The 15,895-nt window shown below is 43.2% G+C and overlaps 1 protein-coding gene across 1 annotated transcript in view; it reads left to right on the top strand.

The window, feature by feature from the left end:
- Window positions 1-15,895, top strand: part of LOC129866623 (endoplasmin-like) — a 71,973-nt gene that overhangs the window by 22,216 nt on the left and 33,862 nt on the right. Inside the window, exon 16 of the mRNA XM_055939385.1 lies at window positions 11,811-12,117. Within this exon, the coding sequence (XP_055795360.1) occupies window positions 11,811-12,117 (307 nt within the window). The remainder of the gene's footprint in view (window positions 1-11,810; window positions 12,118-15,895) is intronic.

Genomic DNA, 15,895 nt, shown 5'->3' with positions numbered 1-15,895 from the left:
AGCTACCGTGCATACCTAATATAACGTAGGTACATGACGTAATGACGCCACGTAGAATTTAGCGCTATGTACAACACAGCATTCCAAATCTAGCCCACAATTTCTGCTATGTAGATCGAGCAGTCAAGTTGAGCAGTCATTTGAAAGAGTAAGAATTTCAGCGAGACAACTCAAAGGCGAAATCCATTAATGCCAAGATAATTGCCCTTGACGAACAACCGTTCTGTCGTGGGTGATGTTGGCTTTCACTGACTGGTTGAGCACCGGTACACGCTACCAAGTGCGCTATTTTTCAGATGTTGCCCTACCGGAGTTAGTCAAAGCATCACTGCTATTAGCTTCACGACTGACATTGGGACCAGCAACATCAGCCTCGTGAGCATGCGGAGTCTGACAGCACAGTGCGTCGTCGAGGAATTCGTACTGAGGAAAGTCGTATTGCATGCTCATGAACAGCCAGGAAGAACTATTAGATATCAGATCGACGTCAACTTACCCACACCACGACCAGGAATACGACTTTCCCGAAGCGGATCCTTTGTTCGAACCACCCAGGGCATTTGAACTGATTCCAGAGGCAGACCCAAAACAACGCCGCCGTTGAAGAGGTAGACAGAGCGGTCTTCTGGTCAGACTTCGGAGGTGCGCACACCACCCGCCGCTTCCAGCATATTACTCGCTAATGTCCAGTCTCTAGATAACAGGGTAGATGAAATTAAGGCAAGGGTTTCTTTCCAGAGAGACATCAGGGATATGCTGTCGGAGTCGGTACAGCCACCTGAATTCTTTGTGCGTCATGCCGACAGGAATAAACATCTCTCTGGGAAGAAGGGCGGAGGTGTATGTTTCATGATCGACGACTCATTGTGTAATTGTAACAACATACAGGAACTCAAGTCCTTTTGTTCACCTGACCTAGAATTTCTCACAATCAAACGCCAACCGTATTATCTCCCAAGGGAATTCTCCTAGGTTATTGTCACAGCCGTGTATATCCCCCCTCAAGCCGATACCACGACGGCCCTCAAGGAACTCCACTAGACTTTATGCAAACCGCCCTCCTTTCTGCAAATCTGACCACGACTCCATTTTGCCCCTCCCTTCCTATAGGCAGAAACTCAACCAGGATGTGCCCGTGCTAAGGACTATTAAACGCTGGTCTGACCAATCAGAATCCACGCTTCAAGATTGTTTTCATCACGCGAACTGGGACATGTTCCGGGTAGCCTCAGGGAATAATTTTTACGTATTTGTATTTATTTATATATGATTCGGTGAGTTTTTATAAGGAAGTGCATCGGAGATGTTGTACCTACTGTGACTATTATATCCTGCCCTAACCAGAAACCGTGGATAGGTGACTGGGAATATGGCCGAATACAAACAGTGTAGTTATTGTCCCTCTGCAAGGCAATCAACAAGTAAAATGTCAGTATAGAGACAAAGTGGAGTCGCAATTCAATGGCACAGATACGAGACGTATGTGGCAGGGTCTACAGACAATCACGGACTACAAAAGGAAAACCAGCCACGTCACGGACACCAACGTCTTGCTTCCAGACAAACTAAACACCTTCTTTGCCCGCTTCGAGGATAATACAGTGCCACCGACGCGGCCCGCTACCAAGAACTGTGGGCTTTCCTTCGCCATGGCCGACGTGAGTAAGACATTTAAATGTGTTAACCATCGCAAGGCTGCCGGCCCAGACGGCGTCCACAGAGCATGCGCAGACCAACTGGCTGGTGTGTTTACAGACATATTCATCATAATCTCTCCCTATCCCAGTCTGCTGTCCCCACATGCAGCAAGATGGCCACCATTGTTCCTGTACCCAAGAAGGCAAAGGTAACTTAAATAAATGATTATCGACCCATAACACTCTCTTCTGTTATCATGAAGTGCTTTGAGAAACTAGTCAAGGATCATATCACTTTAGGTGTCACTCTAGACCCACTTCAATTTGCTTACTGCCCCAATAGGTCCACAGACGATGCAATCGCCATCACACTGCCCTATCCCATCTGGACAAGAGGAATACCTATGTAAGAATGCTGTTCATTGACTATAGTTCAGCATTCAACACCATAGTACCCTCCAAGCTCATCATTAAGCTTGAGGCCCTGGTTCTCAACACCGCCCTGTGCAATTGGGTCCTGGACTTCCTGACAGGCCACCCCCAGGTGGTGAAGGTAAGAAACAACATCTCCACTTTGCTGATCCTCAACACTGGGGCTCCACAATGTTGCATGCTCAGCCCCCTGCTGTACTCCCTGTTCACCTATTACTGCGTGGCCATGCACGCCTCCAACTCAATCATCAAGTTTGCAGACAACACAACAGTAGTAGGCTTGATTACCAACAACAACGAGACAGCCTACAGGGAAGAGGTGTGGTGTCAGGAAAACAACCTCTCACTCAACGTCGAAAAAACAAAGGAGATGATCGTGGACTTCAGAAAACAGCATAGGGTGCACCCCCATATCCACATCAACGGTACAGCAGTGGAGAAGGTGTAAGGTTTCAGGATCCTTGGCGTACACATCACGGACAAACTGAATGGTCCACCGACACAGACAGTGTTGTGAAGAAGACGCAACAGCGCCTTACATGTTAGATATTGCTGCACTGTCAGAACTAGAAACACAAGCATTTCGCTACACTCGCAATAACATCTGCTAACCGTGTGTATGTGACCAATGCAATTTGATTTGAGATGAAAGGCGATATCCTAACAAGTCCAGGAAGCAAGCTAGAGCTTTGAGACATTCACAGCGATGGGTTAGACGTTTTGGTCAAGAGAGACCTTTAGAAAATATGCGCATTTTCTCTAACACTAAACATACAAATATACAAATACATTTTCATATTTGTATCATATGTGTACTGTGTACTTGAGCTTGTGTCCTCAAAAGTTACTACTATCAGAAAGGTGATATTTCAACCTTTTGAGTATGCAGCATTACTAGTTATTGTTTATGGCCCTTTCATGACAAATAATAACTTTTGGGTATGACTGATTACATTTAACTGGTTAATTAACCCTTTTTAAGCTGATATGATTTGCATTATACTAAGCACAATTATAAACTCAACATGTAAAGTGTTGGTCCCATGTTTCATGAGCTGAAATAAAAGATGGCAGAAATGTTCCATACGCACAAAAAGGTATACACAAATTTGTTTACATCCCTGTTCGTGAGCATATCTCTTTTGTCAAGATAATTCATCCACCTGACAGGTGTGGCATATCAAGAAACTGATTAAACAGCATGATCATTACATAGGTGCACCTTGTGCTGGAGACAATAATAGGCCACCAAAAAAATGCAGTTGTCACAACACAATGCCATGAATGTCTCAAGTCTTGAGGGAGCGTGCAATTGGCATGCTGAATGCAGGAATGTCTACCAGAGCTGTTGCCAGAGAATTTAATGTTCATTTCTCTACCGTAAGCCGCCTCCAACATTGTTTTAGAGAATTTGGCAGTATGTCCAACCGGCCTCAACCGCAGACCACGGGTAACCACGCCAGCCCAGGACTTCCACATTCGGCTTCTTCACCTGCAGGATCGTCCGAGACCAGCCACCGGGACAGCTGATGAAACTGGATTTTGCACCACAAAATAATTTCTGCACAAACTGTCAGTAACCATATCAGGGAAGCTAATTTGCATGCAAGTCGTCCTCACCAGGGTCTTTGTCTGACTGCAGTTCAGTGCCAGAACCGACTTCTGTGGCCACTGGCACGCTGGAGAAGTCTGTTTTCACAGATGAATCCCAGTTTCAACTGTACCTGGCAGTGTGTATGGTGTTGTGTGGGCGAGCGGTTTACTGATGTCAACGTTGTGAACAGAGTGCCACATGGTGGTGGTGGGGTTATGGTATGGACAGGCATAACCTACGGACAACAAACATAATTGCATTTCATTGATGGCAATTTGAATGCACAGAGATACCGTGACGAGATCCTGAGGCCCATTGTCATGCCATTCATCCGCCTCCATCACCTCATGTTTCAGCATGATCGTCCAAGGTGGCTTAGCAGTTCAGACGTCTTTTTCCGTATTGTCGTGTCGTGTCCTGTATATATATATATATTTACACCTTTTCTTCACATATCTTTTATTTATTTTATTATCCAAGAACTCAACTACAAAAGCTTTCCTGCAAAAGCTTTCCTGCAACCCGCTTCACCAATTACAATAAGTATTATTTTACCTCAATCTGAAAATCCATCGTGGAAGATAGCCAGGGGCTAATTCAGAAGCTAGCCTGAAAGCTAACCAGAAGCTACTCCGATAGCTAGCCAGAAGCTAATCTGTAGCTGCCCCGAAATTAGCCGGTTTGCTGGCTAGCGTTGGTGTTTCAGCTGCCCACGTTTTGCGGTCATCAGCTATTCCTTTAGCTCGATAATCTACCGGCACTTTTGTGCAACGCGACTCGAACCGGAGCATTCCGGGACTTTTTTTCTCTCAGTTTCCCCGGATTCCAACCGCAGGCTCTGGACACTTGCACCTTGATTTCGCAGCTAGCTAGCTGCATACCGTGTGACTATTGGCTTACGTCGACCCCGGAGCAAACTCAAATCATGCTGGAGCTAGCCAGCTGAGGAGTTCCATCACCATCCGGACCCGTTTCTTTTGTTGCTGCTGCAGATACGGAACCCCACCGGGCCCTCACGACTGACTGCCGACGTTATCTGCCCGAGGGATTTATCCAACCGGCACCTCCGTCCCGACGTTACCTGAACGCTCATCTGAGGCCCGCTAATCGTTAGCTGTCTTATCGGCTGCTATCTGAACAAAACCCCACTACACGGAACCTACCGACGGAAACGCACAAGGTATCTACAAACAGACCTCCATCCTATGCTGCTACCGATAGCCATATACCCGGCCAGCTGTCTGGATCGCCACGACCCCAACCAACCTCTACTCACTGGACCCTTATTGATCACTCGATTAAGCATGCCTCTCCTTAATGTAAATATGCCTTGTCCATTGCTGTTCTGGTTAGTGTTTATTGGCTTATTTCACTGTAGAGATTCTAGCCCTGCTCTCTATACCATATCAAATCTCTCAGTTCCAACCACCCTCATATGCGATGACATCACCTGGTTTCAATGATGTTTCTAGAGACAAGATCTCTCTCATCATCACTCAATACCTAGGTTTACCTCCACTGTATTCACATCCTACCATACCTTTGTCTGTACATTATTCCTTTAAACTATTTTATCGCCCCCAGAAACTTCCTTTTACTCTCTGCTCTAGTAGCTCTAGGCGACCAATTCTCATAGCTTTTAACCTAAATTTGAACATGCTCAACACCCCAGCCACCCTACAATCTAAGCTTGATGCCCTCAATCTCACACAAATTATCAATGAACCTACCAGGTACCACCCCAATTCCGTAAACACGGGTACCCTCATAGATATCATCCTAACAAACTTGCCCTCCAAATACACCTCTGCTGTTTTCAACCAAGATCTCAGCGATCACTGCCTCATTGCCTGCATCCGTAATGGGTCAGCGGTCAAACGACCTCCACTCATCACTGTCAAACGCTCCCTGAAACACTTCAGCGAGCAGGCCTTCCTAATCGACCTGGCCGGGGTATCCTGGAAGGATATTGATCTCATCCCGTCAGGAGAGGATGCCTGGTCATTTTTTTAAAATGCCTTCCTCACCATCTTGAATAAGCATGCCCCATTCAAGAAATTTAAAACCAGGAACAGATATAGCCCTTGGTTCTCTCCTGACCTGACTGCCCTTAACCAACAGAAAAACATCCTATGGCGTTCTGCATTAGCATCGAACAGCCCCCGTGATATGCAACTTTTCAGGGAAGCCAGAAACCAATATACACAGGCAGTTAGAACAGCCAAGGCTAGCTTTTTCAAGCAGAAATTTGCTTCCTGCAACACAAATTCAAAAAAGTCCATGGAGAATAAGAACACCTCCTCCCAGCTTCCAACCGCTCTGAAGATAGGAAACACTGTCACCACCGACAAATCCACTATAATTGAGAATTTCAATAAGCATTTTTCTACGGCTGGCCATGCTTTCCACCTGGCTACCCCTACCCCGGACAACAGCACTGCCCTCCCCTCTGCTACTCGCCCAAGCCTTCCCCATTTCTCTTTCTCCCAAATACAGTCAGCTGATGTTCTTAATGAGCTGCAAAATCTGGACCCTTACAAATCAGCCGGGCTAGATAATCTGGACCCTTTCTTTCTAAAACTATCTGCTGAAATTGTTGCCACCCCTATTACTAGCCTCTTCAACCTCTCTTTCGTGTCGTCTGAGATCCCCAAAGATTGGAAAGCAGCTGCGGTTATCCCCCTCTTCAAAGGGGGGGACACCCTTGACCCTAACTGCTACAGACCTATATCTATCCTACCCTGCCTTTCTAAGGTCTTCGAAAGCCAAGTCAACAAACAGATTACCGACCATTTCGAATCACACCACACCTTCTCCGCTATGCAATCTGGTTTCAGAGCTGGTCATGGGTGCACCTCAGCCACGCTCAAGGTCATAAACGATATCGTAACCGCCATCGATAGGAAACAATACTGTGCAGCCGTATTCATTGACCTGGCCAAGGCTTTTGACTCTGTCAATCACCACATCCTCATTGGCAGACTCGACAGCCTTGGTTTCTCTAATGATTGCCTCGCCTGGTTCACCAACTACTTCTCTGATAGAGTTCAGTGTGTCAAATCGGAGGGTCTGTTGTCCGGGCCTCTGGCAGTCTCTATGGGGGTGCCACAGGGTTCAATTCTTGGACCGGCTCTCTTCTCTGTTTACATCAATGATGTCGCTCTTGCTGCTGGTGATTCTCTGATCCACCTCTACGCAGACGACACTATTCTGTATACTTCTGGCCCTTCTTTTGACACTGTGTTAACAACCCTCCAGGCGAGCTTCAATGCCATACAACTCTCCTTCCGTGGCCTCCAACTGCTCTTAAATACAAGTAAAACCAAATGCATGCTCTTCAACCGATCGCTGCCTGCTCCTGCCCGCCTGTCCAACATCACTACTTTGGACGGCTCTGACTTAGAATATGTGGACAACTACAAATACCTAGGTGTCTGGTTAGACTGTAAACTCTCCTTCCAGACCCACATCAAACATCTCCAATCCAAAGTCAAATCTAGAATTGGCTTCCTATTCCGCAACAAAGCATCCTTTACTCATGCTGCCAAACATACCCTTGTAAAACTGACCATCCTACCAATCCTCGACTTCGGTGATGTCATTTACAAAATAGCCTCCAAAACCCTACTCAATAAATTGGATGCAGTCTATCACAGTGCCATCCGTTTTGTCACCAAAGCCCCATATACTACCCACCACTGCGACCTGTACACTCTCGTTGGCTGGCCCTCGCTTCATACTCGTCGCCAAACCCACTGGTTCCAGGTCATCTACAAGACCCTGCTAGGTAAAGTCCCCCCTTATCTCAGCTCGCTGGTCACCATAGCAGCACCTACCTGTAGCACGCGCTCCAGCAGGTATATCTCTCTAGTCACCCCCAAAACCAATTCTTCCTTTGGACGCCTCTCCTTCCAGTTCTCTGCTGCCAATGACTGGAACGAACTACAAAAATCTCTGAAACTGGAAACACCTATCTCCCTCACTAGCTTTAAGCACCAGCTGTCAGAGCAGCTCATAGATTACTGCACCTGTACATAACCCATCTACAGTTTAGCCCAAACAACTACCTCTTTACCTACTGTATTTATTTATTAATTTATTTTGCTCCTTTGCACCCCATTATTTCTGTCTCTACTTTGCACTTTCTTCCAATGCAAACCAACCATTCCAGTGTTTTTTTTTGTTTTTATTTTACTTGCTGTGTTGTACTCACTTCGCCTCCATGGCCTTTTTATATTTTTATTTATTTATACATATATATGTTTGCCTTCACCTCCCTTATCTCACCTCACTTGCTCACATTGTATATAGACTTATTTTTTTTTCACTGTATTATTGACTATATGTTTGTTTTTACTCCATGTGTAACTATGTGTTGTTGTATGTGTCGAACTGCTTTGCTTTATCTTGGCCAGGTCGCAATTGTAAATGAGAACGTGTTCTCAATTTGCCTACCTGGTTAAATAAAGGTTAAATAACTAAATAAATAAAATAATGTCAAGACCCCGTGTCGCAAGGATCTGTACACAATTCCTGGAAGCTGAAAATGTCCCAGTTCTTCCATGGCCTGCATATTCACCAGACATGTCACCTATTGAGCATGTTTGGGATGATCTGGATCGACGCATACAGCAGTGTGTTCCAGTTCCTGCCAATATCCAGCAACTTCACACAGTCATTGAAGAGGAGTGGAACAACATTCCACAGTCTACAATCAACAGCCTGATCAACTCTATGTGAAGGAGATGTGTCGCGCTGCATGAGGCAAATGGTAGCAACACCAGATACTGACTGGTTTTCTGATCCACGCCCCTAGCTTTTTTTAAAGTTATCTGTGACCAAGAGATGCATATCTGTTTTCCCAGTCATGTGAAATCCACAGAAAAGGGCCTAATATTTTTCATAGATTGATTTCTTTATATGAACTGTAACTCAGTAAAATCTTTGAAATTGTTGCCTTTATTTTTTTGTTCAGTATAATTTACATCTCTTGAAATATTCCCAACTATGAATCCAACTTTGTCATCATGTAGCCTGCTGGTTTTCTGTTCTAACTGATAATTAATTGCACCTACCTGGTGTCCAAGATTAGAGAGCAACAATTTTAAAAAACGCAGTGAAACTGGCTTCGAGTTCCAGAGTTGAGTTTAAGGGCACTATACCATACACTAGTCCCCAGTTGACAGGAATCTGCAAAAAAAAAAATATATATATATAAATTCATTCAATCTAAACAGTAGGCCTAATCTATTTACCATTGCCTCAAATTATAATCTGGCAAACTATTGTTTCATCCATGCTGTAGCCTATTCTATTGCAGGCTACCGGTATACCAAAGACATTATGCTATTCAATTTCAGCTTCCAACATTGATAATTTCATGTACCATGGGCAAACTATTGCTTCATGCTGTAGTGTAGGCTATACCAAACTCATTATAGGCTAGTATATTTCAGCTTCCAATGTTAATAGTTTCATTTACCATGGGCAATTTTGTGATCAGCAGCCAACTATTAAGTAAATACACAAATTGTGAGCCTTTCAGCTGGACTTGTGGTAGTTGGTCTCCATCCTAGCGATGCTTGCTCCTATCTTGGCAAGTAAGAGGTCAAACTTGCCTCGGTCATGTCAAAAGTACGTCAGAACACTCTCTAAACAGGCATAGTTGACTAGCAGCTGATACTCCCCTAGCTCTCGAAAACCATCCGACGAAACTGCACTTCCCGAGTTACACTTACACAGCGGTGTTCGGAGCATGCTAGATCACTAGAAAGCACAGGTGGTCGGTCGCCTCTTGTCTTCCGCCTGTCTTCCATAAACAAGCTCTGTAACATGGTATGGAGATATGGCCATGTGGGAACAATAACCCTATCAAGGTGTGTATCAATTTAACCTTTTGTTTGTGAAAATGATTTCTCGCTGATATGGAAGATACGGTCCTTATGCTTCCAAAATCATTCCCTTGCATATATTCAATAAATCCCATTTAAAAAAATCTTGTTGCTATCCCAGAAACACAGAGCTGAAAGTTACACGTAAGCAGCTTCTTGGGTGGTTGATCTACTTCAGTTTCTTACACCGTGCGCAAGTTGATTTTGTCCCCCTACACCATACGCGATCGCGACACGCAGGTTAAAATATCAAAACAAACCCTGAACCAATTATATGAATTTGGGGACAGGTCGAAAAGCATGAAACATTTATGGCAATTTAGCTAGCTAGCTTGCAGTTGCTAGATCATTTGTCCTGTTTAACTAGCTTGCTGTTGCTAGCTAATTTGTCCTGCGATATAAACGTGGAGTTGTTATTTTACCTGAAATGCACAAGGTCCTCTACTCCGACAATTAATCCACACATAAAACGGTCAACCGAATCGTTTCTAGTCATCTCTCCTACTTCCAGGCTTTTTTTCTTTTGACTTTATTTTTTTTTATAGACTGGCATCTAACTTTCATAGTTACCACGATGACCGACCGAACTCAGTTCATCTTTCAATCACCCACGTGGGTATAACCAATGAGGAGATGGCACGTGTGTATCTGCTTCTATAAACCAATGAAGAGATGGTAGAGGCAGGACTTGTACTGCATTCAGCGTCACAAATAGAACTGACTTCTATTTTAGCACTTGGCAACGCATAATCTTGTTGGCGCACGTAAGCAGTGTGGGTGCAATAATTGAAAAAAATGTGTTTAAATTTATTTTGCAACACAAGCGGTGTGGTCACCTACCCAAAGCGGCCATGCGTGTGCAAATTGATTTTGTCCCCCCACACCAAACGTGATCACGACATGCAGGTTGAAATATCATAACAAACTCTGAACCAATTATATTAATTTGGGGAAAGATCGAAAAGCATTAAACAGTTATGGCAATTTAGCTAGCTAACTTGCAGTTGCTAGCTAATTTGTCCTGGGATATAAACATTGAGTTGTTAGTTTACCTGAAATGCACAATTAATCCACACATAAACCAGTCAACCGAATCGTTTCTAGTCATCTCTCCTCCTTCCAGGCTTTTTCTTCTTTGGACTTCATATGGCGATTGGCATCTAACTTTCATAGATGTATTACCACGACCAACCGACCGAAGTTCATCTTTCAATCACCCATGTGGGTATAACCAATGAGGAGATGGCACGTGTGTATCTGCTTCTATAAACCAATGAGGAGATGGTAGAGGCAGGACTTGCACGGCATTCTATGGAACGCCGTTTGGGATTATGCAGCGTCACAAATAGAACTGACTTCTCTTTTAGCACTTGGCAATGTATACGCTCGTTGGCGCGCAATAATTCAATAACATGTATGTTTAAATGTATTTTGCAATAATTGGTCAGCATGTAAGACCCCACGCAGAGAGGAAGAGGCGAAGCGAGAGGTTTCACTCTCGCCAAAATCTGTCCATAATAAACCCTAAGCGTTCCTATGGGCTAATTTTGGACCTAAACTTGTCACCTACCTTCCCACCTTTGGGACGACTCACATTGTTAGGGCGGAGACATGAGCATCTAGTCATCATATACAGATCTCTGCCGCACGGAAATACAACCTACAAATTGGAAAGATACACTGCACGCACTGCAGCCTAGTCTGGCAGATGTCTAGCAGATGAGTCGCAGCAGTGCGGATTGTATCCCATTGAAATTAATGGACTTTGATGCAACTGGTGTGCGTGCACAAGGCATTGGTGAATGTTGAACTTTTCTTGCACACATATTAAGCAAAAATGTTTGATTTACATAATGAACTAAGTTTGACTGTATAATTTATTAAACAGCATTGATGCAATGGCTGTCCTCTGATTAGGCCTATAATAGTATGCCACTGCAGTTTTTGCCCTCAATTGCAGAGTTGATTAGGCCTACAACATTATGCCACTGCAGTTTTTGCCATCCATTGCATTGCTGCAGCTCGCTCTCATACGCAATCCCTGGGATGGTGGTTGCCATGGTTTCTTTGGTCACATGTGTAGCCAGAAGCAGCAGAAGATGCTGAGTCCAAAAATTCAGAGCCATTTTCATTCAGCACATTGAAAGGATTATCTGCATTGCATGGGGATTATAAAACATTCCCCGGGCAATTAAAATCTGTATTTTGTTTGGAGTAGAATTGAATAGAATTCTTTCATTTGTTGGAAGCACAAAGATATACATTTTATTCGTATTTCTCATAGATTTGACATCAGGAATGAGTATAGAAATTCCTGAAGGATTGACGGAGCTGTTGCAGAGCTTTACCGTGGAGGTGCTGAGGAACCAGCCGGGAGATTTGCTCGAGTTCGCTTTGCAGTATTTCACCCAACTGAAGGACAGTGAAATTAGAGGAGCCGCGTTTGGCAATGACCAAAATTCGGCCACGAGACCCAGTGGGAAAGCGGTCAATTTCATTGAGGAAGCCATGCAGATTGATTCTGAAAATGGAGAGGAGGAGAGTGACGACGAGGAATTCACAGGTAGGCTAATAAAGGAATAATAACAATGTTGAGCTCCATTCTATTATATTGTATTCAATTTCTATTATATCATTCAGCCAGTGGAATATCGGAATGGAATAGAACAGAATAAATTGTATATGAGATGTAATGGAATTCTACAATTGCAACATGTTTGCATATTAGAAAATGTAGCCACTGTAGCCAGTGATGTGTGATGAGCTTTCAAATTGTTTCCCACATTGTAGCAACACTATGCCATGATGATTCTGTCTGGGCTGTCATTCGCCAAATATGGACATGGTGATGGCGGCTGATTGACACGTAATGAACAAACTGTGCAACTGTGTAGCATTCGATCTCTAGCCAACAGTTTATCCTGATTCCTGAGAATTTAATTTGACATCATTAGGCTTACACAATGCATGTAGGCCAAGTTACTACAGAGGGAGTTAGAGCAATAATAGAGTACACAGTTCTCATGAAAATCACATAAACCTTAGTAGTGGCGATTTTAGCATGTAAATCTTGGTGGGGCAAAAAATATATATATTTGTAGATACATGCCAGCAAAGCCACTACACAACACAACGCTAAACATTCCATTAATTGCACTATAACGGTGACAAACGGTGCCCACAAACTGCTAGTGCCTATATAAAAGCTGTCTCAACAGCAGAGCTTTCTTTTCAGCACCATAGAAGTAAGTCCTTACCACTGATACACCTGGCTATCAGCGGAGCCTCGTCTGGTAGCGAAACCGTCAATTCAGCCTAATTCACTGCCTTTTTAATAAACATGGCTGATATTGCTGACTTGCTTAAACAAATGTGGGTTCTACTGACAATTGAGACATACAAACTATGGCATAAAGGAACGATGAGTGGATAAGAAGCAATCCGTAATTTCGATTAAGACATTAATGAGCGAGCTAAGACGGACGTTGTCATAATAACTATTTGTTCAGCACTTTCGAAATGTACAGTGACAGAATTCAGAACATGGGTCGTTCTTGCAGTATTCTCCCAGTACACCAAGTCAGAACTGTAGGATAAATAAAGGGGGCATATAAGCAGACAATATTCGATGATGACATTTCTCTGAAACAGGCTATAGGCTGCATGTGCACCACCAAGTCAGAACAGTAGGCTAAGTTATGAAGGGGAAATGGACCAAATGATTATGGTGAGGCACATGGGCTACTACAACATACACGTAGTATTACTTTCTTAGCTACAGTATACATATCTCCCTGGCATATTACATAATTTATGCAGCAGCATACAAGACATTTTTGGACTCACCGTTGTGCTGTGCTCACTTGAACAGGAAGGTGGCGCTGTGGTCCTTGTGGGCAAATTTTGTCATGAAACTTTGTCATCAAAGTCTGACATTCTCGGGATTTATGGTGCTTTCAAGACAACTGGGAACTCTGGGGGGGGGGGGGGGGGGGGGGGGGAAAGGTTGAATCATGATATCAGTGATCTTCAGGTCAGAGCTCTAGAAAGAGGCCAGAGTTCCCAACTTGGAATTCCGAGTTGGATGACCGGTCAAAATGTATTTTCCCAGTCGGAGCAAATTGTTTCAGAGTTCCCAGGTGTCTTGAACTCACTGAAGTCTGAGATTTCCCTGTTACGAGATTCCAGTTGTTTTTAACGCGACAGAAGTCATGCTGGATTGACAGAATGGCCAGTGTATTCAACCTTTTCTGCCCCATGGTGTTGTGTGTGAATGTTTATCCTTTTTAAGCTTGGAAAAGAGACCTTTAAACCCAGACTTGGACCACACACTCTCCACCGAATAGCAGGCAGGGGAAGCAAAATAGTGATTGCTTTGCAATGCTTGCAGTTAGCCTCTGATTCCTTTCAAACCACTCAATGTTGAATTTGCGATTTCCAACTTGTGTAATCTTCATGTCCAATGGCCGATGAGCACCTATACATTTTATCTATAATTTCTCTTCATATGACAAGGATTGAAAGGGGATTTTCCAGTAGATTATCGATGTGATTCATGATTTTAACTGCTTGTCTAGCTTGTTAGCTAAGATTTTGAAAGTATGACGTTTACATGATCAGTCCAATCAAAGCTACGGTAGATATAACGTGATTTGACGTCATTTTATCTGTGACCAATGAACTTCAGCCATCTTGGATGGGCACTTCTAATGTAAATCTATGGCAGCAACCAAGGGGGCTTGAACTTTCCAGCTCTCCCTGTAGATTTTGTGGTGACGTAGTGTCCCCATGAGTGACAGAACACTGAGCCAATCACTGCGCAACTAGAGAAGATTACCAACCCCTACGCTCTATATTTTCCGCTGGCTGCCCCACCACCACAGAAAGCACTGAACTAGGCTGAAACACCTGCATTTTGGAGCTGCCTTACTCAAGAAATCAAAAAAGAGAACATGTTTGTATACGGCTTTATTACGGTTTCTGTACCAAATATTAAGTTCTGCTTTTCTGATGTATCAAATACTTATGTCATGCAGTAAAATGCAAATTAATTACTTAAAAATCATACACTGTGATTTTCTGGATTTTTGTTTTAGATTCTGTCTCTCACAGTTGAAGTGTACCTATGATAAAAAATTATAGACCTCTACATGCTTTGTAAGTAGGAAAACCTGCAAAATCGGCAGTGTATCAAATACTTGTTCTCCCCACTGTATGTATATATAAAAACAATTGTTGCTGTGTTTGTAATATGATATGTGACAGGTATTAATGTCAAAATAACATGCAAAACAGGCAAAAATGTATTTAGTTTTTGCTGAACAGGTGGGGCTCAAAACAGGGTGGGGCTCTGTAATGACGATTTAATCTACATAAAAAATAGAGTGAGAAACTCAATTTATACACTACCGGTCAAAAGGTTTTTCTTTATTTTTACTCTTTTCTACATTGTAGAATAATAGTGAAGATATAAAAACTATGAAATAACACGTAGTAATTACGTAGTAACCAAAAAAGTAGTAATTACGTAGAATTACGTAGTAACCAAAAAAGTGTTAAACAAATCAAAATATATTTTATATTTGGGATTCTTCAAATAGCCACCCTTTGCCTTGATGACAGCTTTGCACACTCTTGGCATTCTCTCAACCAGCTTCATTAGGTAGTCACCTGGAATGCATTTCAGTTAACAGGTTTGCCTTCTTAAAAGTTAATTTGTTAAATTTATTTCCTTCTTAATGCGTTTGAGCCAATCAGTTGTGTTGTGACAAGATAGGGGTGGTGTACAGAAGATAGCCCTATTTGGTGAAAGACCAAGTGCATATTATGGCAAGAACAGCTCAAATAAGCAAAGAGAAACAACAGTCCATCATTACTTTAAGACATGAAGGTCAGTCAATACGAAACATTTCAAAAACTTTGAATGTTTCTTCAAGTGCAGTCGCAAAAAGCATCAAGCACAATGATGAATCTGGCTCTCATGAGGACCGCCACAGGAAGGGAAGACCCATAGTTACCTCTGCTGCAGAGGACAGGTTGATTAGAGTTAACAGCCTCAGAAATTGCAGCCCAAATAAATGCTTCACAGAGTTCTAGTAACAGACACATCTCAACATCAACTGTGACTCAGTTGAGAGGAGACTGTGACTCAGGCCTTCATGGTCGAATTGCTGCAAAGAAACCACTACTAATGGACACCAATAATAAGAAGAGACTTGCTTGGGCCAAGAAACACGAACAATGGACATTAGACCGGTGGAAATTTGACCTTTAGTCTGGAGATCCAATTTGGAGATTTTTGGTTCCAACCGCCGTGTCTTTGTGAGACGTGGTGTGGGTGA

This window comes from Salvelinus fontinalis, chromosome 12 (genome assembly GCF_029448725.1).
Source record: "Salvelinus fontinalis isolate EN_2023a chromosome 12, ASM2944872v1, whole genome shotgun sequence".
Classification (NCBI taxonomy): domain Eukaryota; kingdom Metazoa; phylum Chordata; class Actinopteri; order Salmoniformes; family Salmonidae; genus Salvelinus; species Salvelinus fontinalis.
This window is presented reverse-complemented; position numbering and strand designations above follow the sequence as displayed.